General features: G+C 43.0%; 1 protein-coding gene across 1 annotated transcript in view; it reads right to left on the minus strand.

Annotated features, from left to right (window-relative positions):
* Positions 1-26938, minus strand: part of CFAP58 (cilia and flagella associated protein 58) — an 81488-nt gene that overhangs the window by 49538 nt on the left and 5012 nt on the right. Inside the window, exons 4-12 of the mRNA XM_034776875.1 lie at positions 25984-26121; positions 23713-23872; positions 21704-21786; positions 19360-19551; positions 13134-13295; positions 8856-9002; positions 5094-5234; positions 4502-4725; positions 1247-1358 (exon numbers count right to left, since the gene is read on the minus strand). Of these exons, the coding sequence (XP_034632766.1) occupies positions 1247-1358; positions 4502-4725; positions 5094-5234; positions 8856-9002; positions 13134-13295; positions 19360-19551; positions 21704-21786; positions 23713-23872; positions 25984-26121 (1359 nt within the window). The remainder of the gene's footprint in view (positions 1-1246; positions 1359-4501; positions 4726-5093; positions 5235-8855; positions 9003-13133; positions 13296-19359; positions 19552-21703; positions 21787-23712; positions 23873-25983; positions 26122-26938) is intronic.

The following is a 26938-nucleotide window of genomic DNA, read 5'->3' on the forward strand; positions in this document are numbered from 1 at the left end:
TTTAAGGAATAATAAAGGCCCCAGGACCCACTCAGTCGTTGGCCCTTCTTAGACCACTGCCAAACTGGGTGCTAATTCATGACAACTGTATTGGTATCTTTTGTCATGGTGGATGTTTGTTCATAAGGAATTGGACCAAGACCCCATCAAAATCATGTCATATGGTTGTTAACAACTGATGACCTTTCAGTGATCCAGATCCAAACCAGTGACCTAGAATTGAAAGACTTCATCTCCCATTATCAGTCCCCTGAAATATCCAGTCTCCTACCATCTGATTTTTTGAATGGCATGATTTCCCATTTTTATCTGGAGCTGCCGGAGATTGTGCTTAGATCTCCTCAGTACACTTCAGCATCCTGTATTTTATCTCCATTCCAGAAGAAAAGGTCAGCACACTGTGTAGCTTTAAACTCAGCACTGAAAGATCAGAAATTAACTATCATATTAGTCAGCACAGCCAAAATCTTCAGATGCACTTCTTGGGGGGATAGCATGTTATCACTCATTTACTAGGGCAGCTAAGCAACCCTTGGCATCAGATCAGAGACTAGCCATATGCAAAAGAGATCTCAGCTGGCTCTGAGGCAATCTAAGAAGTATCCAATGGTATCAATTGAGCTCATATATTTCGTTTGTGCTTAACAGGTTGGGGGGTTTTTTTGTCTTCATTTGGTAGGGTTGGATACTGTGAAAATTTGGACTTGCTGCAGACATAAACATTTACATCATGTTAACCACAATGGTTTGCATTGGAAACTCACCATTATTGATTTGGTTGCCTGTTCTTCCCCTCACCGACTGCTTACCTCTCTGACCTCAGATCGACCCACTCCCTGTTCCACTATTCTTATCCTAGCCCCTCTCATTTCTGTCCCACACACCTTTCCATACTGAGTGAAGAGAGGGTCACACCTTCAATAGGGACTTGTCTTCTCTTCTTTGAACAATCTCTTCCTTCTAATGAATCATTTCCCTTTGAATCTCAGCTCAAGATCTCCCTATCCTCTTTAGCAAAGCCTTTTACAATTGTACATTATGGAAGCAACACAAAAATAACACTGATTGCATTGTGTGAAGAAGCCATTCAGCAGTTAACCACCATTGGGACTATGGAAATTTCACTCTGCCTGCCCCTCTAAATGCCAATTTGCATAGCATTAAACAAAATATGACTTGCGCTATGCTGTCGATTTGGAAATATGGCCTTTTTGGTGCTTGTGATAATGTTATGCTAAAATGTTACCTCCAATTTTCTCCATCTGTGAACATTCATGGGGTTCTCCAGCTCCTCCTCTAGGGCTCTGCATCGAGTTCGTTCCTTCAGTAGCTCCTTCTGCATGTGATAAACCTCCTGCCTAAAGTTCAGGACAAAAAAAACAACCACCAAGAACTTTCACAAAGAAATCAAACATCTGCATTAGCATTAACTCTTCATTCCCTTACATGCAGGATCATTAGCAGTGGAAGAGACTCATGTGGTCAGCCAATCATCCTTCCCATCCCACTGCACGGTTGTGCCCCCACGATATATTTTCTGTTGCTTCATCTATCTTAATGACTCAAGCGAGGGCTTTTCACCACTTCCCACTATTTCTCAATTTAATAGAGCTCACTGCCTGGAATTTTTCTAGCTATTTCATAGATTTGAGGCTAGAAAGGATCATTAGATCGTCTAGTCTGACTTCCTGCTTAACACAGGCCATAGAATTTTACCCAGTTACCCCTGCACTGAGCCTAATAACTTGACTCTGACTACAGCATTTCATCCCACAGGGATCACACATGGTCCACGGTATTCACTAAAGGCCACACTTCAGACTGTTTTCAGGAATGAATTATGAGAGGGAGCATCTCAGTCCAGTTAAGAAAACAGGTAATTATGGTCCAGCCTAGTGGTCACTACACTGCAGGAAATCCAAGTTTGGTTCTTGGTTATAGTCTCTCACTACATGTCCTTGAAGGGCTCAGAACATAGTGACACTGTTACACACACACTTACGCTAGAATAAACATGTCCCTGGTACTCCCACAACACAGAACTCTGTAAGTATACAGGGCAGCTGTAAGCAGGCCAGGCAGTTTGTCACCCCAATTCCAAACTGCCTGTGGGATAGACATCAAGTCATTCACCACTAGTTTCAAACTGCATTCTAGCCCAGCAGCTTGGGAGCAGGAGTGAAGTGGAGGGTAAAAGTCTGGTGGGCCTGTACAGTGGACATGTTATTATCACCTATCCCCTTCTATCGCATGCAATAGTAAAGCCTCCTTGACTTTGATATCTTAATTTAAAACTAATCATATGATTTCTCCTCCTATCAAAGGTGCAGTTGTAGCCTTTATTGTGTGATTCTCACTTCACAGAACAGTTTAATACACATCGGGCCAGATTCACTGTAGCTGGCATGGGGAGGTGTAAAAGACAGTTACTTACCCATACTGCAGCTGTTGTCCTTTGAGATGTGTTGGACATGTCTAAGTGGAACAGACATGTGCAATCACTCAAAGAAGAGTTTACACTTCCCCGTTCTGACCTCACCCACATCCTCCAGAAGTCATTCACCACTAAGCAGGGGCTGATTTAATATTCACTGGGCACTCCCCTAAGAACCTTGGCAATCAAGGCAGTTGTGGGCACATGCTGAATCAGCACATTCTCCAGCAGCTCTGCCTAGACCACATCCTTGATCGGAGCCATTGCTGTGTTGGGCACCTGCAACTCCCCGCCACCCAGCAAAGGGGAAGTAATGGCTACTTTGCCTTCCCACTTCGCCCTCCCCCAGCGGATTTCCACCTCTGAAGCTGCCAAAATCCTCAGCTGAATTTGGCTGGCTGTTTGGAAAATCCTGATGCTGCAGGGTCCAGTGTGTAGGTTTGGATGGAGTGAGGGAAAGGGAAAAAGGCATCTCCCATTGGCAAGCCAAGAACGCTTATAGTGAAACTGGGTTAAATCTAAGGGTACGTCTTCACTACCCGCCATATCGGCGGGTAGCAATTGATTTATCCGGGATCGATATATCGCGTCTTGTTAAGACGCGATATATTGATCCCCGAACGCGCTCACAGTCGACTCTGGAACTCCATCAGAGCGAGCGGCGGTAGCGCAGTCGACAGGGGAGCCGCGGCCGTCGATCCCGCGCCGTGTGGACCCCAGGTAATTCGATCCAAGATACTTCAACTTCAGCTACGCTATTTGCATAGCTGAAGTTGCGTATCTTGGATCGATCCCCCCCTCCCAGTGTAGACCAGCCCTAATTAGTTGTACAAATGATAAAAGGACTCCTTCAGCTGGCAGTTTTAGTAATGGTTTGGGAGTTCATTAAAGTGTAGGCTTGCTACTGTAGTTAGCAAGAATTGATCCACCCATGATGGCAGGCATCACCCTATACTTCAATACATTCCTTGCATTTCAATACAGGAACAGTCTTCCAGTCCAATGCATTTGAGCAGCAGGCACAAACCCTGCCTTTGTTTGCAGTCAGTGAATGTGAGCCACAGTTGTTAAAATCCTGGGCCTGTTTCTCCAAAATTGGCATAACTCGACTGCAGTCAATGGGCCAGCACCTCAGCTGGGGTAAATCCGTGTAGCCCCACAGAAATCAATAGAAGTAGACATTATTTCCCCAGCTGAGAATCTCACCCAAAAGGAGTACTTGTGGCACTCCTGTTCTTCTTTTTGCGGATACAGACTAACACGGCTGTTACTCTGAAACTTGTCACCCAAAAGGGTTATACCAAAATTAGTGTGAATGCGGGCAGTACCATACCCTCCATTTCCAAGCTTTGGGATATAGTTACCTGCTGGAAACACAGCTCTGTTTCTTTAGAAGTCCCCCAGTGATTGTACAGCAAATGACAATGTTTTCCCACCAGGAAAGAATATGTCTCAAGTATAGTAAGGTTAAAAAAGAGAAGAAAAACATTAAGTCAAAGTAGGAGAAGATAAATCAGTCTGGGCTATAAAACTGCGCTTTTAAAGAAACACAACCTTCAATGAAAATTTAACTAAATCTTTCTCACCGGTCAGACTCACATATAAATCTAGCAGGATGGAACGCTGAAAACATATGGGAGTTTGTTATAAATATGTCAAATGTTCTCCTTCCTCTACGGATTGCCTAATAAAAAGCAGTTCCACTAAGGTGGGCCCTGGACACCACTAAGTAGCTCACCGGACCGTGAACACCTTTTCTCCTGCTGTCTGTCAAACTTGTAATATCACCAGTAACTCACAAGTCCACGGTGAATTTTGGATATGGCTTCTTTTGGGTCCAGGCATCTTTCTTTTTTTCTTTCTCCCTATTTTTTCTAATTACTGATCAATTGGTTTATGAATTTAAACTAGTTAGTGTTTGAGGTCAGATAAAGCAAACCCTCCTTCGGAGTACCTTGTTTGTCATTACAAATCTTTACCAGGTGTGAAAACAAGCTTTCTCGTGTGTCTCAAATGTAATGTCATGGCTTCAGCCGCTAGTGAAATTTATTCATTCTGCCTTTCTACCTGAGTTCCTCCACATTAGCCACGCTCTTGCAAAGTATTCCCTTCTCCCGCCGAAGTTTCTTGATCTCCAGCTTGAGGAGTCGAATGTCTTCCATTCTCTGCCGGTACTGGGTCTCCCCCTTGTTTAGGATGGACTGCTGGATTTTGATCTTTTCATAAAGCAGAGCTAATTCGTCATTGCGCCGAACAAGCTGCGACCCCAGGATGTCTCTCTCGCTGATAACCTAGGGATGCAGAACAAGGCAAGATATTAAGCTATAAAGCTGTCAGTCATAAAACATCAAGGCCTGTATCTTCATCAGTCAAGAGCAGTTCAATCAAAATGTTATTTCATTATCAGTGAATGAAAGCTTGTTAAGTACCTATATCTCCCCCCAGTGTAGGGTCAGACCCTGGGTGATATAAATTGAAGTAATTCCGTTGACATCAATACAGTAACAGGTTGATTTCAATGGAGCACCATCAATTTACCCCAGCTGAAGTTCCATTCCTTAAAAAGCGGGTGGGGGGAAGAAATGGAACAAAGGATTGTTTCTGTGGGTTGGAATGGCAATCAAGAAGGAGAGGCTCCTTCTCAATTAGACCTTCTTACCTGGTCTAATTCCTTCTTCTGCCTCAGCCTCTCGGCATCAGCCTCAGCAATAATTTTCAGGAGTTTTCTCTCTTCTGCCTCCTGCTTTTCAATAAAGTGTTTGGTCTCCAGGGCTTGTTGTTTCATTTTAAGCAGCTCAGCCTGACAAAAGCAAAGAATATAGATAAACTGTACTTAGCAACAACTTCCCACTACATAAACCTGGGAATTTAGGATTAGGGTTTAGAGATAGCCTTGTACTTTCATTTAGTTTCCTGTGTTGTGCACGTGTTGCTGGTTCTCAAGAGCAAATAAGAAATACAAGCGAACACACAAAGAGCCGGAAAGAAATGGTGTAAACAACATGTCAGACATATTTGTACTGAATGTTATACTCTGGAGAAATTGGGAAAGATTTCTCTATATTTATGGTAAGGTCTTGATCTATATTTCGGGGGCACTTCATATAATGCAAATAAAGAAAAAATGTTGGGGATGGCAGGGGTCAGTTGCTGTCTGCTGTTACCACACAGCAGAGTTGGATTCAAAGCTAGCTTAGGTTGCAAGTAAACATAAGTTTGAAGATCTCATCCTAGTGCCTAAAAGAGGTTAATCCATCTTGCAAAACTTGGTACAATTCAGAAGAGTTGTGAGATTAGCTATGAAAAGAGCTAGGACTGGAATAACAAGGGCTGTTGTAGGTCAGGATTAAGGCTCATGGGCAAAAATATGTCGCAGCCAGACGTGGAATAGCAGAAGGCTCTGAAAGTCAAAATTAAGGTGCTTTAGCAGATTTGAGAGCGAGGCGGAGAAGGCTGGAATGGCAGGGTCGCCACTGATCAGGAGTGATACGCTGTGTGGAGACAGCTTGAAAACTATCTACCTGTGCTACAGATGGGATTTGACCAACATCTATATCTCATTGTCATGAGTACTAAAATTTAACATATTTATCCACAGAAAGAGTAATAAATTGCTGGATTACTAAACAGGTATCTAGCACTGTTAGACAATTAGCCGTAGTCAAGATAGCACTATCTTAATGAGGTCTGTTTGTACAGGTTCAAAAGCTTTTAAGCCTGTGCACAAATAAAAGAAATGCTTTAGCTAGGATCTGATTCCAAGGTGCTTCTTGAGAAAAAGCATCATACAAAAGTGAGAGAATCAGAATGTGATGAAGGGTGTGCCTGAAACAGCAATAATTTAAGAGGACAGAAATAACAATTCCATCATCATAATAAAAGATCTTGTTCCGCTCTTGTTTTCTTTAATAAAACTTTTATTTTCCCATATCTGCAACATTCATATCTCTCATACTCAGTGTTGGATGCTGATCAGAATCCATCACCAGAACACAAATGTAAGCCACTTTACATTAAAATGCAATCAACAGTGTGTAAAAGCTGTCTACAAATGTAAAATTGCTCATGCATTTGGCAATGCTCTGTAATATTTTTTTAATATATCAAAATTCAGCATTCTCCTTATGCCACAGAAAATACAAGTTGTAAACAAGATGTGGCATTAGATGTTGGCAGGAAACTCTGACATAAACAAATCCCTCAGAGGAATGCATTAAGTACATATAAATCTGGGCTGGCGGGTACAGTAAAGAATCTATCCACTGCTAGTCACTCCATGGCCCTACAAGCTCAAGCAGAAGTCTGGTGGGATTAGTGGTTTCAATAGCTACAGTATTGGGGTCTTATATTCAGAAGGTAAGAGAAACAAGACTAGGTTACATACATAGTTACATTATATGCAGATAAAAGGTCAGATCCTCAACTGGTGCAAATCAATGCTGCTCCTTTGAAACCAGCTGAGGTTCTGACCCAGAGTATTATTAGAAACAGGAGAACTCATTTTGGAAAAAAATGAGAATACCTTTGAATCTTTGCCAACATCTAGAACCAAATTCAAACCAGATAGTTGTTTAGATTCTGAAATGTTCAGGGAAGAGGGGCTTTTAACCTTCAATCTCCAGCCAGGGCTGGAACCAGGAATGCTGCAACCCCATGAGAAAGCTGTTCCCAAGGGCTTTCTGCTTGCGATTGGAACCACACGTGCTAGAAATTGCAGTAGTGGCTATTTGTGTGGAATCTCCAACTCGATTCTGCAGGGTCAAGATTCCGATAGGTTTCAGATACATCCGGATGCTTAACCAAACCACTTAGAACCACAGGCCGGATCCAAAACCTACCTAAATCAATGGAAAGACTCCTGTTGTCTCCAATGGGCTTTGGATCAGGCTTCATGTAAAGTTCGCTCATCATGCATCTATGTAACACATCCCTGTAAGCTACTGCGTTAAGCATAAACCTCATATTTGCAGAAAAGCACCTGTGTGAATCTTACTCCTCCATGTTACACAATTTCACTTAAGCTGATTTTTCAGTCAAAGCCTGCTTTCTTCACATCAGTGCAAACAGAACAAATTGAAGCCTTCATGCCACAAGAATAATTGGGCTCTTTTGTGCCTATGTCAGTTATTCCTCTCACCGTTCTCTACCTTTGCATTCAGCAGACACACGTAGGTGAAAAAAGCCACAATGCCCCAAAGCCAGTCACTAACATGATGCTAGCCCATGGACATACTTGTGAGTGAATAACTGAGTAGGTAAAACAGTGTAGCAATCAAATTGCTGTCAAACTGATGGTGGATGATTCTGAGGTGACAAGACAGGTCTGAGAACTGGTTAAGGCAGAATCCTGCCCACAGAATATTAGGTGCTGTTTGGCTTCTCTGTAACTGATATAACAACTCTGAGACAGATCCGAGACAGAATCACCTTTTTATACAGTTCTATTGACATCCTGTCATAACTGTAATGTGCTGACATTGGCTGAAAACCTAAGGAGTCATTGGACCATAGTGAGACATTGACAAAAAGAAAGCACTGTGGAAAATGGCAAGGGATTTTTTATGGGGCTAAGTGAAGAGAAAAATGACCTGCTATGGATACTGTTTCTCTAACTCTCAGACTTGGGAAAGAGGAGCAAATTGGGTTGAGCTGTCAACACACACGTAATAATATATCCAAGGAGGGGTTACAGAGAATGCTGAGAAAAAGAACCAGAGATCGCTGGGCCACCTTCCTTTGATTTAACACAGATACACACAATAGTGAAGTTTCTTTCTGAGCAGAGGGAGCTACTGTAAGATACTACCTGATTCTTTGAAGGCTTGTGCTTGCTAGTTACACAGCAATACAGGACTGAGAACTGTGGTAGTACTGTGTTAGCACTTAAAACTACAGACACAAAAATTAAAGGAAACAAAACTTGTAATCACAGGGTCAGATTCCAAGCCCAGAAGGGACCACTGTGATTATTTAGCCTTATCCTCTTGTATAACACAGGCCAGAGAACTTCCCCAAATAATTCATAATTCTATGATAATAATAATTCTATAATAATAATTCCTATTCTAAGGGCCAACTATACAGAGAATGATGCAATCAGCACACCCAAAAAACCCTATATTTGTGAGCACAGTTTGGGGTATTGAAAGAGAAGGAGAATTTAAGCTTTCAACAGGTAATCTAGGAATCTGACGACTACAATTTTAGGTGCAGAGAAACAAAAGGATCTATTCTTCCATCACATACATGGTAGACTCATACACATAATACCTGTAAAGGCCATTGAGAGTTATACTGCAATTACAGAATAGTTCTTAAAGAGTTCATCAAAGTACTATGGGCCAGGGAATATGAAAGAACCTTTGAAACCATGTCCTTCCTAATGAGTCCTGGCAAACACCCCACAACTAAGGTGCCTTACCTTCAGAGCTTCCTTTTCCTTTTCTATGCGTTGATGTTCCATATGTACTTTCACAAGAGTGGCCTCTTTGGCTGTGATCTCTTCTTTAAGCTGATCAACCTGATGTGTCATGATCTTCAGTTTTTTCTTCATTTCAGTGATCTCGTCCTAATGGGACAAAATAGATGTTCATCAAACATCTGTCAGGGTGAGATAGGTATACTTAATCCTGCATCGGCACAGGGGGATGACTAGGTAACCTCTCGAGGGGCCTGGCAGCCCCACATTTCTATGATTCTAAAAAGGGATAGAAGAGAATTCAAGTATTTTGTGCCTGGAAGTTCAAGATACATTGACACTTGACATTAAACCACAGCACCTGAGAGGAGAAAACTCCCAGCCAAATCCTTATCCTACTAAGCTGTGCATAGAAGACATTACTTTTAACGTTAGCAAAGAAAAACAATTTCATTACATGGTCATTTGATGTTTATGCTGGCATGATATTGCAGTAATCAGACTGTTAAAAGGCCATTGACAACAACAATAAGCCGGTAAGCCACCTTATTTAGAGTGCTGGACACATCATAGGACCTAGCAGTGGATATAAGTGAATAATGCAACTGTGATCCTATCCATTTTCATGACTTTATTGCCTTGCTCTTCAACAAACACTTGTACAACTGTGCTTTGTTTGCACAAATATTGGGAGGGAGCTATTATTTTTCCAAATGAAAGTACTCATGTGCCCAGGCATGTCTCTATATGCAAATGAGCATAATTCTTCACAAATACCCATATACACATCAGAAGTGGTCAGCCAGCCAACTCTTATATGCAGGCTTTGATTGTGTGGGACTGAGGGCGTTAGGGGGTAGAAAAGTCCCTTGGCTGAAGACATTTTTTACATGTGCCAGCCCCAGAACATACAGCAAAGTGTTTGAAGTCAAGTTAGATAGCATGGCAGAGAGATCAGATGACCGTGGATAACTAACCTATGGAACCACTTCTATACACGTGCGTATATGGTCCTATATCCAGAGAGTCACCTGCTAATACAACATTGGGAGACTGCTTTTGTTTGTGACTGACAGTGACTGTGAGGAATGGTGACAGAAAATTGGAGGACAGTACATTCAAAACGTGCAGATTCCCCACTTGGTAGATAAGTGAAATATTTTTGCATAAGACACTTAACACAGCAGTTCTCCAACTCCAAGCCTCTGGCCAGAGTACTGAAACTGACAAAGTTAATCAAATGAGACTGATGATGGGTCATGGCACTTTTCACAAATAACATTGAGGCACATACAATAGATTTATGATTGCAGTGACCGGTTGGTGACAGTGTGACATGAAAAGAAGATCAGTGGATTCAACACATGTATTTGGCAGATGCATGAAATAGTGTGCAGTAAGGGATTTGGGAATACACAGCAGCTCCATAAACACTGCTGACCAATGCTCTTGTACTAAGTCAATTAAATGACCCTGACAATGATGTAACCTCTGCCACTAGAACTGCCCATGTGCATATACACACAATTACTCATGTAAATGTAACAGGAGAAAATTAAATTCAAAAGTCTGCTAGACAGCCGCCTATAAATCTCTCCCACACTCTGGAAGCAGACCAGATATTTTAAAATCTGAAGCACAGATACATACCCAAATACACTGCTATCTTTGTATGTGGAAGGGGACACGAAGGGTCCTGTGATTTTTGCAAAGAACAGGATTAGTTTAATTTAAGTAAAGGAATAAATGTTCCCAATGTCGGAAAGAACCCCAAAGCTGAAAGCATGCTTTCAAACCCAGCCAAGGAGTCCCTTGCCAAGAGATTTTACTGAGTTGGAGATTAGGATGTCCTGGAGAGCAGAAGCAACGTGAGCTGGACAGGTTAACGGAGAGCCTTTCATTATTAAACGATCCAAAAATATCTACTGCTAGCTTTCTTCTAGCTAAACAACCTTTTGCCAATTTATATTACTTCCCAAGAGGAATTACTATTTTGCATAGTTTTTAAGCCAAGCCATTTTTTCTCCATGGCTGGCTGGCTTGTTACTGAACTATGAATTACTGTTTTTTTTATTGCCACATACAGTACAGTGTGATTATAACCAAAAGGATGTTTTACCCTCAGCAGTCTTCTGACACACAGAGCTGTCAGCTAGCACAAATTATAAATCAAATAATCCATTAAAGGGTAAATTAATGGCCTCTGTAGTAGGTAGTATTCTGCACAGATCTTTGTGTGGGCTGAATATATACATACACCATGCCAGGGCCTCCAACTGAGATGTCCTTAGTTAGCTAAAGAGTTTAATGCGTTAGCCTAACTCAGAGTGCGTATCTGCCAATTCTGTAGGAGGGTGCAAGAAGTTTGTGTTCTAAATTGATACTGTATCTTTAATGATTATAAAAGGAAAGTAAGTTAGTGTTCTCTACATGCTTCACCTGGTTTTGGTGCCTTTCTTGGTATGAACATGTATTAGGATGGAGGACCAATGAGTTATGAAGCATGTGAATTTCAGGCACTGTCATTGCAAGAAATGCCGCAGCCCAGTTGGCAATCACGAGGTTGCCAAAGCTTCAGTGTCACAACAAGATTGCCAGGGATGGACAAAATCTGAATGTCCAGCCAGACCACCTTAAGGACCTAGCTAGAATCAATCCACTTGATCTGCCAGGAGGCCACATCCCTTTGGGATCTGCCACAATGACGATGACATGCTTGACCCTTATTTCTGCTGATGCTTTACACACGCAAACATTCACAGGAACGTTAGCTACTCATCCTCAATTACTCTGTGTTATGTTGTCACAGCCCTTACCTGGCCACAGAGAGGAAGTACAGGAGAGCAGCCCCCTCCCATTACTCTCCTGACCAGCTCTGCTCAGATAGTGACTCCAGCTGCAGTGGGGAGAGCAGGGGCTATTTGTCTGAAACATCTGGCTGTGAGCAAGGGTCAGAAAGAGCTTGGGAGTCACAGGAGTCTTGGATACACCTCTGCTCATTGGTGGCCAGAGTTGCTGGTAGGATGCACAGAGGGAGCAAGTAAGCAGCTCCACGCTAAGGGGTGAAGTAACTTACTCCTTCCCAGACTTGGGGTAGTTCTACACTGAAACCATGGGCCATGATAGCAGGTCATGTAGACATACCTGAGCTAGCTTTAATCTAGCTAGTTTGAGTATCAATAGCACCGAAGCCATGGTGGTACAGGCTTCAGCGTGGGCCGTACAAGCCCACCCAAAACCCTGAGTAATTACTCGGGCAGCTAGTCTGCACTGAAGCCGGCGCTGCCAGAGCTTCACCGCTCTGGTACCTTAGCTAGCTAGATCAAAGCTAGCTCAGGTATGTCTACACAACCTGCAGTGGCACCCCCTATATAGTGCAGACATCCCCATAGTGGGGAACAAGTAGGAACAGTAACTCTCTGGCACAGCTCATTCTCAGGTCTGCTCCTAGAGTAATGCAGCTACATGCCACCCCTTACTCAGGGCAGATTATAAATGTTCAGTGTGGTCTATATGTTTATCTTTTATTTCCTTGTTCTCTCAAATACCCCAAGGCTCTGAACCACAGTCCCAGACTCTGCAGTTTACTATGGGATTTCTGTAGTGTTTAGGCCATTACTGTTGAATAATGCAGTATATTTTTATACAAGTGATCTTTACCTTTCCTCCACTATTGCTGGAGGGATTCACAGGGAAAAGGTGGAGGATTGTAATCTGAGGGGAATGACAGTGCCTGAAATTCACAAGCCAGGTGGAAATATTTAGTTATGTGGGAAAATGCTACCTCACCTGACAAGTGTTTCTTCCGTTGCAGCTTTCTTATACATGAGTCACAGCAGCGAGAGTGTGTGTGTGTGGGGGGGTTCATTTTCACATATGTCATGTCTGCCATATGCTTATACCAAACCTAACAGAGAGCAGAGAAGAGGGGAGGGAAGGAAGGAAAAAAAGGGAAAAATTTCTCTATATGATATGAATATCTCTCTCCAAAGTGCCAGGGTCTTTACGCAAAGCAGGGAGCAGTCTGACATTGCGCACGAGGATTGCAAATTTTACTTCTCAGTCCAAATGCAAACTGTCCAGATTAGCAGATGACCTAAAAAATTAATGCCCAACACACACACACACACATATATATACACACACATATCACCTGTGCAGATTTTATTTATCTGTCTTTCCTTTCCAAAAGTATAAATGAGAATGATTTTCTTAAAAAAACAAAAACAAAAACAAAAAAAAACAAGCGAAAATCACAGAGTAAAAAATGTATTCTTGTACCTGAGCTTCAATCAGATTTTTACTGTATAGGTTCCTGTCTGATCTCACGGCTTCATACAGATTCTGTTGCTGTTTTAATTTAGTCTCAGCCTCTGCTATCTTCTTCTTGTAGTCAAAGATCTGCATTTCCCGCACTTTGATATCTTCCATGTGCTGGAGGACCTGGAGCGGAAAATAGGAAATGAACATGATTAAACCATCTTCCTATGATTCTCAGGATGGGACAAAACTTTGTGATTTTTATCTAAGGTGGCAGCTGCAAATCCCTGTAATAAGAATCTATGCCTACAGCCACGATTAGTTTGGTCCAAGTGGGAAATTTAACCTTTCTGAGTTGCTGATTTGGGGGAACATTTTATTTTTACCTGATGCCTAGGCTTTGGCTCAGACACAAAGGCAGAATACATACACACTTTAAGGTCAGATCAACACAAAGCAGCATTCATAGGAAAAGCATTCGTTTTTTTAGAAAGCCAAGGCCAGATTTCAGATGTTTACTAGCTACGCATTAGGGAGAGAGACAGAAAGAGAATATGTATAATATATTCCAACAGGTTACAATTGCAAATAGATCACTGTGAAGGACAAGAGGTTTCAGTCTCTTTTCCTTCCTTACAGTTAAATGTTGTTTGAACTAATATCTGATCCCAAATGTTTGATGGATAATTACAATAATAAGGGAGTTAAGCAACTATATTTACAACTAAACAGCCAAGGTAAGAAGCCACCACAGTAGCATTCATGAGGGGCTGGGAATGGTGAAGTATGGAGATGGATGGTAATGGATGGATTTTGTTAAGGAACATTTTGCCCATGGACGATCACATTCATTGCCAATGGGGATGGAGAATTGCGAGGGAGATCCTTGTTAAAGTATTGGTGGCATATCACTTCAAGGGGAATGACAAGTACCATGTTAAAGAAGAAACAACAAAAATGGTTTGCCTGGTCATTTTGCTGGACTTTTTAGTGATGCTCTATCAAAAATAAGCCCCCTCGACCTGCTGGCGCAGACTTCATAACAGATGAGCATAAACAAGCAGCATTGTATGGATATTCAACCAGAATGCACCAAATATTGCACAGAAAGAACATTAAAAACAGGCAGGGGCACAAACTGAGGAATATCTGGTTTTGGTTTCATCGTGCAGGTGGGGATAAGAATTCCACCCTTAAAATGAGCAGAAATATTACGAGGTATAAAAACAAATGAGCAAAACCGTTTTATGCATAGACACACAGGAAGAATAAACTCTGAATTACAATTGCAATTCATACCCAAGTGTCTCATCTCCATTCTTTGAAGGTAATGGTTCAAGTACCAGTAGAATTTATAGTCATATACATTCACAGGAAGAAATATAAAAATGTTTGGAACAGACATGCAATAACAGCAACGTTAGCAGTTAGCATAGTTGTCCCCTTCTGTGATAGCAGAGCCGATGTACTGTAAGGTCTTTAGGGGGCTGGCTATGGGGCAAGAGCTTAATTAATTGATGACTCTACTAGACAACTTCACCCAACGCTGGAGCCTGAGAGTATCTAAATATAGAAAGTTTTATCCCAGCGATGGAGATGGAGTTCCAGCATATTTGTAGCTGACTGCAGAGGAGCCCAGAAACTGCTTGCAATGCAATATGAAAGCAGAGTCCCAGTTTATAATCTACTCCTGCCTTTTCTTTTTGTGTTAAAACAATCTGCCAATAGTAATAAGAGTGAGATAAAATCAATAAAGAGTGTTTAAAATCTGCAGCGTAGCCTAGTGACTATATAAGCTGAAGCAGGAGTTGAAAGTAGGTCACTGCATTTGTAACTCTTTAACTTGTATTTGATACAACAGAAGTGTAATAAACTTCTGGACTAAGTTTTCCAAGTTGGTACTCGTGGTTTTTACGCTGACTATGCCTTTTCTGAAGTGATGAAACTTAAACAATTCCCCTTTACAAATACAAAAAAGGCATGTATGATGTGACCCAGGGACTGAGCCTGTGTGGGGGCGGAGTGCCCTCAAATCTAATAGGGTTGAAGGCACCCAGCAACTTTCAGGGGGAGTTCACAATCCTATTCATTTACATACCATCGAAGCTAGAGTGACCATATTTCTCTATGCCGAATAGGGGACACCCGGTAAAATTACTCGTATTCAAGCAAGTTCAACAGCAATCAATCAAAACTAGGCAGTACAAACATTCAAATTAACATCAAGTTGACTGAGCCCCTGTTAAAAAGAAATACTGAATAGTTGGATTCTTTTTATTTGCCTTCTTATGTTTATGGCTTTAGGGTTCACACGGGGAGGGGTGACACACACACACTCTCATACACCTCTCCCACAGGGGGGGGTGACCGACTGACCCACCCAACCCTCCCTGCCCAGCGCTCTCCACCCTCCATGCCTGGCTGGGCCCCCAGGATGGACCTGCCTCTCCTGGTACCCGGCGCCTCATCTTCCCGACCCAACACATGAGGGACATGCAGGCTCACACACACACACACACCCCAGATTTCTGCCAGTGTTCACACCATGATGTGGCCAGCAGCCACCTTTCTGCACTGTGCAGGAGGGAAGGGAAGGGAGCTCTTCCATCTTCTTGGGGGGAGGGATGACCTGGCCCGTGTCTTTGCAGATCTCATCTCTTTCCCTTCCCCCCTCCCGCTCCCATTCCCTGAGGCTAGAAGCAGCTTGTCCCTTCCTGCCCTCACAGTGTCAAAAGGCAGCTAACACCTTGCAGATGCTGCTGGCCACTGACATAATCCAGCCGCCCACTGACATAATAACCCAGCTGCCTCCTGACCCCAGCTACAGCACGGGCAGGAAGGGGTTAAGCCCTAAGGACGCATTGCCCACTAGGGCCCAGGGAAGCTGACTGCAGGGGCCTCAGTGAACCCGGCCAGAGAGGTGTCTCAGCAGGGGAGGATTCCTAGGGGACGGAGCGTCCTGGGGGCAGGACCCAGGGCGAGGGGGTGGGGAGCAAAACCCAGGGAGGGTGTTAAGCCCCTGCCCCAGGGCCTGCAGGTTTGGGGCGTGAACAGGCTGGAAATTGTTGAGAAGGACCGTTAGGCATTTGCCTTTAAGTCATAACATGCGCAATTATACCGACGCAATTTTGCATCTTGTGCCACACCCAGTTTTGTGGGGCAGGACATTCTTCGGATGAAGAAGTGGGCTGTAGCCCACGAAAGCTTATGCTCAAATAAATGTGTTAGTCTCTAAGGTGCCACAAGTCCTCCTGTTCTTTTTGCGGATACAGACTAACACGGCTGCAACTCTGAAATGTGGCATTGCAGGCCCCAGCAGGAGCTCTGGAAGGCGCGGGGCATCAGACAGGCATTCCTAGAGTCCCTCAGGGGCACAGCAGTCATGTGACCCTGGGAGTCTGATTGGTGCAGAGCCCTGGCTGTCACAGAATCTTCCCCCAAGTTGCCATAAGGCTCCTCTATTGCAGTGTAAGGGCTGCCACTCCCCCACAGGTTACTGTGCAAAGGGGAATGGTTAGCAGAGAGATTTGCACAATCACAGATACACCAGCCTCGCCCAGAGGCCTGCCCTCAAAAAGGAAAGAGCAGCCGAGCACAGGGAGCCTCTGAGGAGCACACACAGGGTGTGACGCTCTGCGCTGGTCCCAGCGTCTTGCTCTGCTTGCCAGTCCTGATGTGCTCAGGGATCTCTGCAGCTGCAAGGTGAGTCTAGATTTGCCCCTTAGTGAATCAAATAAGCATAAAAATCCCCTGTAAAGGGTAAACACAACACAGGCACCATTACACAAACAGCCCTAGTGCCCGATTTCCTGAGGCTCTGCAACAGTGAGGCCAATATTCCATTGACCACACTTTGCCATGGGTTGTTGTCTGACAAGCTCTGAGAGCACTTGAATGGGAGTTTTAGGAGTGGCCTACACCTGCAAGGACTTCACCTCCCACCACATTGCATCAGGTGCACAGGTGTTAGGGTAAAAGGGTTATGGAACTTTCGGATTAAATGCCAAAAACGTTGCACCCAAAGTGGAAAAGTCAGAAAACTCTCAAGCATTCATCCTTTTCACCTTCGGTACAAAACAATGTGCATAGCCCTAATCAGAAATGCATAGTTCTACAGCAAGACCCTTGCCGTTCTGATTTCTGTGATTTACAGCTTGACCGTACTTTATAATGATCCTAACTCATAGCTACATGATTAGATGCAGTGGGTGGGGGGGGAGGAGAATGTAAAATGTGACTTTGGAATAAAGAGAAATCTCACTTAAATGGAATATTATTCCAAAGAAATGATATGAAGTAAGCCAGACAAGAGGGTATGTATCATTCAAAGATGATTTAAAAGCCACTGATCATATGAATTTGTAAGAGGTAATTATAAAGTAAGAAGGTAGCAAATAACTTGTGAGTTGAAACAGCTTGAAGGCTAGCTTCCCAGTAAATCAATGAGCTTCTTGGAGAGCTCTCCAATGTGATCTTCAGCAATTAATGGAACATGTCATCATGTTCCTCAGCACACCATATGAAATAAAGCAATACAGAGGGATAAAGCTTGCTCAGGAGGACAGGCAGGGAAAAAAGGGAGGAGGTGTTGCCTTATATATTAAAAATGTACACACTTGGACTGAGGTTGAGATGGAAATAGGAGACAGACTTGTTGAAAGTCTCTGGATAAATATAAAAGGGGTAAAAAACAAGGGTGATGTCATGGTAGGGGGTCTACTACAGACCACCTAACCAGGAAGAAGAGGTGGATGAGGCTTTTTTTAAACAACTAACAAAATCATCCAAAGCACAGGACTTGGTGGTGATGGGGGACTTCAATTACCCCGACACCTGTTGGGAAAATAACACAGCAGGGCACAGATTATCCAACAAGTTTTTGGAATGTATTGGAGACAATTTTTTATTTCAGAAGGTAGAGAAAGTTACCAGGGGAGAGGCTGTTCTAGATTTGATTTTGATTTTGGAGGAACTGGTTGAGAATTTGAAAGAGGGAAATGAGAGAGTTCATGATTCTAAGGAATGGTAGGAATCTTACCTAACAAACTCAGGGAGTTGATAGGTAAGATCCCATGGGAAGCAAGTCTAAGGAGAAAAACAATTGAAGACAGTTGGCAGTTTTTCAGAGAGACATTATTAAGGGCACAAAATCAAACTATCCCACTGCATAGGAAAGATAGGAAGTATGGCAAGAGAACACCCTGGCTTAACCAGGAAATCTTCAGTGATCTAAAACAGCAGTTCTCAAACTGTGAAACAGCAGTTCTAAAACTGTGGGTCGGGACCCCAAAGTGGGTTGCAACCCAGAACTGATCCCTGTGGGTCCCCAACAGCCCCAGTATGTTTAAAACAAAACAAAAAAAACAACAACCCTGAGCGCCGCCCCCCTCCAGGTGCCACCCCAAGCACATGCTTGGTAGGCTGGTGCCTGGAGCCGGCCCTGGTAGACATACCCACAGATCCCAGTGGCCTTGCCTGGCGTATCACTGCAACCTTGCATACCTGGCCTTGAGAATCACTATGGACACATTCACTGGACCTCCCAGACAGAGCAGAAACACAGTAATGTGTCTTCATACACTGAGAAAGAGAAGTGACTTAAGCAGGAAAAAGGAAGGTCCTGATGAAGGAGCAACTTTGATTTGAACCTAGGCCCCTGAAGATAGTAACCTGGAAGTAATTAATCACTGAAACAATTTACCAAGGGTCAAGGTGGATTCTCCATCACTGACAAGTTTTAAATTAGATTGGATGTTTTTCTAAATATCTGCTCTAGGAATTATTTTGGAGAAGTTCTCTGGTCTGTTGTTATATAGGAGATCGGACTAAATGATCACAGTGGTCCCTTCTCACCTTGGAATCTATAACTCTATGATCAGTTTGTAAAGATCACCATCTGGGGCAATACCAAGGCAGCAGAGCCAAAGAGAAGTTGGTTAAAATGTCAGGAAAATGTGGCAGAGGATGGACATGGCCAAAATTATTTTTAAACACATGGACGATAGGGGAGAAAAAAATATGCTAGCCTAGAACGGTGTACAAATGTACAAGACAGTCCTGTGTGTAATGATCTGTCTAAAACCCACCCGCTTTATTAAAACCTTTGTAAACTCTCGGCAGACCATTGATCAATCCTACCTATCAGCTAAATCTAAAATGTCAGGAACGGAATCTGCTCTCCCTCCAATTTTGAGAGGCAGAGAGAGAGAGATGGATGAATCTTGTGTGTACACAAATCATCTCATACCTTCTGGGTGAGTTCACTAGCTTCATTGATATAACGGTCTCTCTCTTTTTCTAGCTGGTAGATGATCTTCCTCTGCTTTTGAGCCTCATCCTTATAGTTCTGAATTTCTTCTTCCAAGTTCCTCTTGGACTGTTCATGGAGCTTCACCAGGTTCAGCTGCTTTTGAGTGACACTGGCAGCCTTAAGCAAGTTCTGCAAAAAGAATCCCGAAACAATTACCATCCATGCCTGTCACTCAGAATGCTGCACTGTACGTGCTATGTTAAACACTAGCTTCTGTCTGAATGGGTTAGGGATGTCCTAGAGTCATTACACATTATCAGAGTCGCTAAATTAAAGACACTCAGTCTCCAAATATGACCATGAGAATGTCTCCATGAGTCTAAAGCAGTGGTCCCCCAACTTTTTATGGCATGCCCACCCTTACCCGTAATATAATCTCTCCGTGCCCCCCCGGAAGCCAGAGCCAGGAACAGGACCATGGTCGGGGCCAGGGACCAAGGCCGGAGCAGGGGCTGTGGTTGGGGCCGCGGCTGGGAATGGAGCCACTGTTGAGGCCAGGAGTGGGGCCGAAGCCAGGAGCTGGGATAAGGCTGAAGGCCAAGGCCGGGAGCGGAGCTGAGGCTGGGGAGGCGTGGGCTGAGGCTGGGGGTGGGGCTGGGCCACAACCAGGAGCTGGAGCGGAGCCACAGCAAGAATGCAGTCGGTGCTGACAGCTGGGGCCGTGGTCAGTAGCGGAGGTGTGGCCGGGAGCCATGGGCTCAGGTCAGGGTCAGGGCAGGGGCGAGGGCTGGGGCTGGGGTCAGAAGTGGAGCTGGGGCCTGAGCTGGGGGTTGGCCCAGACTCCGCTGCACCCCGCCCTGAAAGTTCCTCTGCATGCCCCTAGGGAGGGCACACCCCACAGTTTGGAGACCACTGCACTAAAGAATGAGGCAGAGCCCTGTATTGGACTATTTTTTAATCCTGCTCCCATCCCACTCTGCAATACCCACTCCCACCCACTCCCGCGTTGTTTCTTGCATCTTTATCCCGCTCCCACCCAAAACTTAGATCCCACAAATGCCGCAAGAGACAGATTCCCCGTGCTACTTAAAAAACAACAAAACAAAAAGCAAAAAAAACAACCCTCAGTTAATATATAATATACATAAAGGGAATTCGGACACAATTTTTACCACTCAAAGAATAAACCAAATCTCGCTTAAACCATGTAAAAAATACTTTAACTCCTGTTATAATAGACACTAAATTTCTTTCTATTCCTCACTTAAATTTCAGTATTAAAACCTTTATTTTTTAAAAAAAAACTTGCTTTACATTGCGGGAATTCTATTTATGATAAACTGACCAGAGATTTAGTTTTTTCACGCAAATTACTGCAGTTTGGGGTTTTTTGCCCACACAGTATTGGCCTCAACAAAGTACATTTTACCCGCTCCCACTATTATAGCAGCAGGTACTGCAGGACCCGTGAGCTCCCAGTCCTGCTAGAGAGCCCTAGAATGAGGCCGTATTTTTGAATTGGAAGTTGGGATACTGATGTTTGCATTACAGAAGGAATGGAGAGGGTTGTTCAGGAGGGGGGATAATGAAGGCAGTGGGGAACACCTTCCAGTCTCATTTTCTAGTAACTAGGTTGAACTTGTAAACTGAGCAAGGTTGGCCTACAAGTCACAGAAGGAGAATAAACAGGACACCAATATCTCAGTTTAATCAAGTTACTTTTCTAACCTCGCTTTAAAAAATCCTTCAAAACTAAAGAATCAGTTTTTCACCTTCTTCAAAAGGTGACCCCGTAATAGACTCATTCAGGATGCAGAACAATGTTTGATTCTCAACCAAGTGAGGAACTTAAAGAATCACATTATAGAGTCAAATCTACCAAACTCAGTTTCGGAAATACCAATAAGCACAAGATATTATTGCCTGGTATAAGAACCCTGGACACATGAAAAATGGTCAGCATGAGAAATGAATCTAAATGGTGGCAGGAGAGATCAGGGTTAAAAACAGACAAGGCTGTGATGCAGACAGATGGTGTGTTTTTTATTAGCACAGCCCTAATTTGACTAGATTAACATTAAACTCAATATGTTGTAGATACTACAAGCAGAGGAGTAATCAACTGCTTAGAATATCAAATAACACGTTTGCAATAAAGGCAAATGCACATAACACTTACAGCCCCCTGCTGTTTTATATGCTAATACTAAGAAGTCCCTTTTGTGTTCACAGGTATAATGTTGTTTCAATTCATAGAAAGTGGGAGAGCATGGTTTAAGCTACAGACATCTCATATTCAAGGCAAGATATTTGTTTACCAGTGTTAGCAAAGCAAGCTCACCTTGTTTAATATGTCCCTTTCTCTCACCAGCTCATCTATGGCTTTCTTATCAATTTCTACCTGTCTTTTAGCAATCTCCAACTCTAAAAGCAAGAAAAAGATTATTAAACTCTGGGTTCAAATTGCGTAGCTGGAAAAAACAAAGGTCTGTGGACTTTTTAAAAAGCTTTATTAATATTATATAAATGGAGATATAATTTATGACCTCGATTTGCAAATTCAGGTGCCTAAATTTAGGGAAATTAATCCATATTTAGGCACTAGCGGAGCATTAGGCCAAGATTTTCAAAAGGGACTAGTGATTTTGGATGCCTCTGATTGTAACTTGAGACACCGTAAAGGAGCTGGATTTTCAGAAAATGCTGTGCACTCTGAAAATCAGGTCATTTAAAGGTTTCAGAGTAGCAGCCGTGTTAGTCTGTATCCGCAAAAAGAACAGGAGTACTTGTGGCACCTTAGAGACTAACAAATTTATTAGAGCATAAGCTTTCGTGGACTACAGCCCACTTCTTCGGATGCATATAGAATGGAACATATATTGAGGAGATATATATACACACATACAGAGAGCATGAACAGGTGGGAGTTGTCTTACCAACTCTGAGAGGCCAATTAAGTAAGAGAAAAAAAACTTTTGAAGTGATAATCAAGCTAGCCCAGTACAGACAGGTCTGTACTGGCCTCTCAGAGTTGGTAAGACAACTCCCACCTGTTCATGCTCTCTGTATGTGTGTATATATATCTCCTCAATATATGTTCCATTCTATATGCATCCGAAGAAGTGGGCTGTAGTCCACGAAAGCTTATGCTCTAATAAATTTGTTAATCTCTAAGGTGCCACAAGTACTCCTGTTCTTTTTGAGGTCATTTAAAGACATCTCAAGCTTGGCATCCAAATGGTGAGTCTCTTGAAATCGCTAGTTCCCTTTGAACATATTGGATTTAGATTTATAGAGTTGTTTTAATCCCTCTTGGTCAAATCCAGGCCTGGCATAAAAGGGCATAACTCCATTGGCTTCACTGGAGCTGCTCCCATTGAAGGCAATCTAGATTTGGCCCTTCATCCAAATACACAGAAGAATAAATCACTAACAAAATAAGTAAGAGGAAATATGCGTCTGAAGGAGAAACTGACATGCTGATATCGGGAAGGCTGAGCTGCAGGCAATACAATGCACTGGAATGCATGAGAACAATCAAAGTTGCCTGGAGGTGCGTTATCTGTTGCCTTTCTCACCCATTCAAAGACAGAGCTGCATTTCCTGTGTCTTCCCTTTCACCCCAGCATGAGGCCCGATCTGATGAAGCAACAGCAGAATGGCTGTTCTCTTCGAGAGAGACCCTGACCTTTTCCAGTTATGGAGATATGAATATGAAAGACAGCATGTCCCATACATAAAGTCATATAAAATACTTCATGTCCCATATGTGCAGTCAGTTCAGTATACAACCTACAGACTAGGCAGCGCACAGGGAAGCTTTTACTGAGGCAACATGTCCACACTAGGTATATAGCAGAATGGGGCTTTATATTTCAGCACTTCGCTATAATTCAGTCTATTAATACATTGTGCTAGAGTCATCTCTGTACTGGTATCATTGTAGGGGCACAAAACTGCTGGGGCAAAAGAATGCCCTGCTTGTGCCTTCTCTTCCAATCATTCCTCTGCATCAGGGGCTGGTGCACCAGCAATACAGACTGGCATAGAGACACACACCGTGAGGGTATTTCCTGGGGTGGGAAGGGTTACACCTGCCTCACAAAGGGGCTGCAGATCAGGCCCTTTATATTCTCACCCAGCACATGCTGCACTGTGTGAAAATTCCAAAGACCTAGGAGAGGCATTACAGCCATAGTGCTATGCAGGTCCCTTTCATATGGTCCCATACGGGGCACCGAAGAGGCATGAGCTTGACTTGGAGCATACACCAAATGAACATTATAACAAACAACACAACAGTGCCAACACAACACAACAGTGCCAACACAACAGTGCTTTGATTCCTACCTCTCTCTAGTCCAGAGATTTGGTTTTTTAGGGTATCCCTCTGGTATTCTGCTTCAACTTTTTGTTCCTCTGCAACACGCAGTTTTCTCTGGATAACTTCTCTTACCTTGGAGAGTTTTGAAATTTCATGACGCATCTGAGTCACCTCGTCCTCCCTCATCTGCGTAGAAACAGAAGGGAGAGCGGGTGAGAAGGACAATCCATTTAGAATCAACAAAAGGAAATGCTTCTTTGCTTAGCATATAGTTTCTTTACAGGACTCCGTGGCACAGGAGGCCACTAAGATAAATGCTGTGGCTGGATTTAGAAAAAGACTGGAGAATGGCACCACTATTAAAATAATTTAAACAAAGCCAGCTGAGGCAAGGAGAAAGGTAATCAAATCTCATGCTTCAGGGCATAAGAGAGATCAATAAAGAATTCCCAGCTGCAGTCCATGCACCGCACTGCACAACTGGTTCAATGGATTAGGTCTGAGTAGCCTTGCCTTTCAGTGAAACATCAGCTACTGGTGACTGATGGTCTGATCTGATTCTACATCCCTAAAAGCAGGAAACTGTTAATCTACAGCTTTAAAAACCAAATCTTTGAGTCCACATCACGTTATGGAATCAGGAAATGAAACTATTGATCCAAGACACTGCACTAAAATGTTGCCAGTAGTGATCACTGCACTGGTGACTGCAGCCAATCAATACATCAGAAATAATCCCCACACCTACTAAGAAACAAATATACAATTGCCCTGCAGTTGCAGCAACGCCATCACATTTTAAGCCTTCCACATCACAGTGTGCACTGCCCCATTCATAGAATCAGTCACTGCTAGGGACCTAATCCTGTGAGATGCAAATACCTCCTGTGAGGAACTGTCAGCAGGACTTGGGCACACTCAAACACTGGACTTCAAGAAATTTGCAAACATTTCCATCACTCGGTGCTAGAGGTGCTTAGTACAATGCCAGAGGTGTCTACACACTGCAGGATCAGGCCCCACCTACAGCACCTACCATAATGGGGTCATGGCCCATGACTAGGGCACCCACAAGCTACCGCAATACAAATAAATAATAACAGGACAGCACCTTAACAATGAATTTTCAGAAATCTGTGCTCATAATCCGATGAAGTGTTGAGCTCCAACTTCCACTGAAGTGAGGATCAGGCCCTTACACGGCTACTATCTGCCTTTGCACCCACCTTGAATCTTGCACTCAGTTCCCATTTGAACACATTGTTTGTTAAATTTTATGCAAAGATGATACTGCTGGGAATAACAATTATGCTAGCTAACCGGGCAGAGTAATCTGTTTTTTCAATAGGTAATAAAAGTGCCCTTCCAGTGTGCGCAGCAATACAACAGAAAAACAAACTCCTACCGTGAAATCTCACCGCGGTTCCAGAACAGGATCTTTATGTTACAGTAGCTCTGGACAGATCTTCTAACATGTCTGTTGTCGTTTGTTTTCATTGTTTTAACCAATACTGCCCACTGCAAGAAAGCTTCTTATCAGCAACTGACCTCTTTTAATTAGCTGAATCAGTTGTACTTTACTAAAGTTTGATCACCTATTCCTTTTCTGTCCTGTTTTCTAATATAGCCAGTGTTGTAACTGCAGCCACGCTCTTGGCTGGGGGAGGTCAGATTCAGCAGACATATAGTAATAATATCTACAGTGCCTTTCATTCCCAAAAGCTCTTGAAATGCTTTAAAAACCGTATGTAGCAGTCACTTTACCCACTGATGAAATGCAGCTACCTCTGGAGTGGTGCAAAACAGCTTTTTAACAGTGCACAGCAACACAAGATAACGGTTTAGGTCAGCAAGCAAACAACACCATACTGATTTGTATTTAACTTCCCCAATTGACGCCAAAGAGGAAATTTAAGAAGGCAGGATGTAGTTACGTACACTGGAAGTTGGCTGGGACAGTTATTATTCCTATATATTATTGGCTTCCAGCAGCACTCACAATATGCTAATCACTATACGAACATAAAGGCAGGCACAGCCTCTCCCCCAAAGGGCTTACAATCTAAAAAAAGCCTTTGCCTTTGTGAAAAATATCATGAGGTCTTTAATGATCACAAGTAATCAGGACCTCAGTTTTATGTCTCATCTGAAACAGCACAGTATGATCTGGTACTAGACTGGGATGCTGGTATAGTACTGACTCAGAGGGAAGAATGTCATCTACTGAATCATCAGCATCAAATTCCCAACAGCAGAGGGATATGTCTGATGTCATGCAAATATGAGCTGGTACTTACTTTCAGCTCCACTGTTTTCTGCTGGTTCTCCTGTGTTATTTGTTCAAAGGCCATGCTGTGCTGCTCGTTCTCTTGCTGGAGTTTAGAGTTTCTCGTCTGAAATTGCTCAAGTTCTTTGGCAGCTCTTTCATTCAGGATCTGTTAGATTATGAAACAATCCAGATAATTCTTTTCAATCTAATTCTAATGTATCTACATAGACAGACTGGCAGCACCTTGAATCGCCCTGGGGGATCAGAGCTACTGAAGATTTTTCTCTTGATAGAAATTGTTCTTTATCCCTGATGAAATTATTAATGTGCCCAGAAATATGATAAATGTTCAACGGCTGGGAAAAATGACAACGTAGCCAGCATCATTTTCTCTGGGAGCTTTGCAAGTCTCCCTCACAGGTGGTGGATAAATATTTTAATGCCTCTTTGCCATTTGGCAGGCATCACATACCCAGCAACTCGCTACAATCATTGCAAATGAGTATGAGATTCAAATAATTTTAATCATCTGAGGGGCAGGGGAGCTCTATTTTAGCAAGCAAATCCTACATTAATATGCCTATAACACTTCCTGGAGTGCGCAGTTTGCTGACATCAGGGCACAGCTATTTTTCCCCTTTAATCTGTCTTCAATCAAAAGCCCAGAACAGCAGTTTCATGGTTTATACGGAGAATATATATTTCGATATTGGAGCTACCAGACTTTTCTTCTGCTTGATGGGACTTCCCCTGGCAGACATTACTTTATAAGTGAGGAAAGAACTATCATCATATTTTTCGGTTCAAGCATCTATGTGTGGCAGATCAATATGTACCGTGCTGTTTAAAAAAAAGGGTGTGTGGAGAATTTCCCACCCCCATTGCGGGCTGGGAGCACAGAGAGATATGGGAGGTGAGCATAGTGGCTTCTGCAGCATAGAAGAGCCAGAACTCAGTTGTAATGACTATGAAAGGGATTCTTT

Source organism: Trachemys scripta, chromosome 7 (genome assembly GCF_013100865.1).
Source record: "Trachemys scripta elegans isolate TJP31775 chromosome 7, CAS_Tse_1.0, whole genome shotgun sequence".
Classification (NCBI taxonomy): domain Eukaryota; kingdom Metazoa; phylum Chordata; order Testudines; family Emydidae; genus Trachemys; species Trachemys scripta.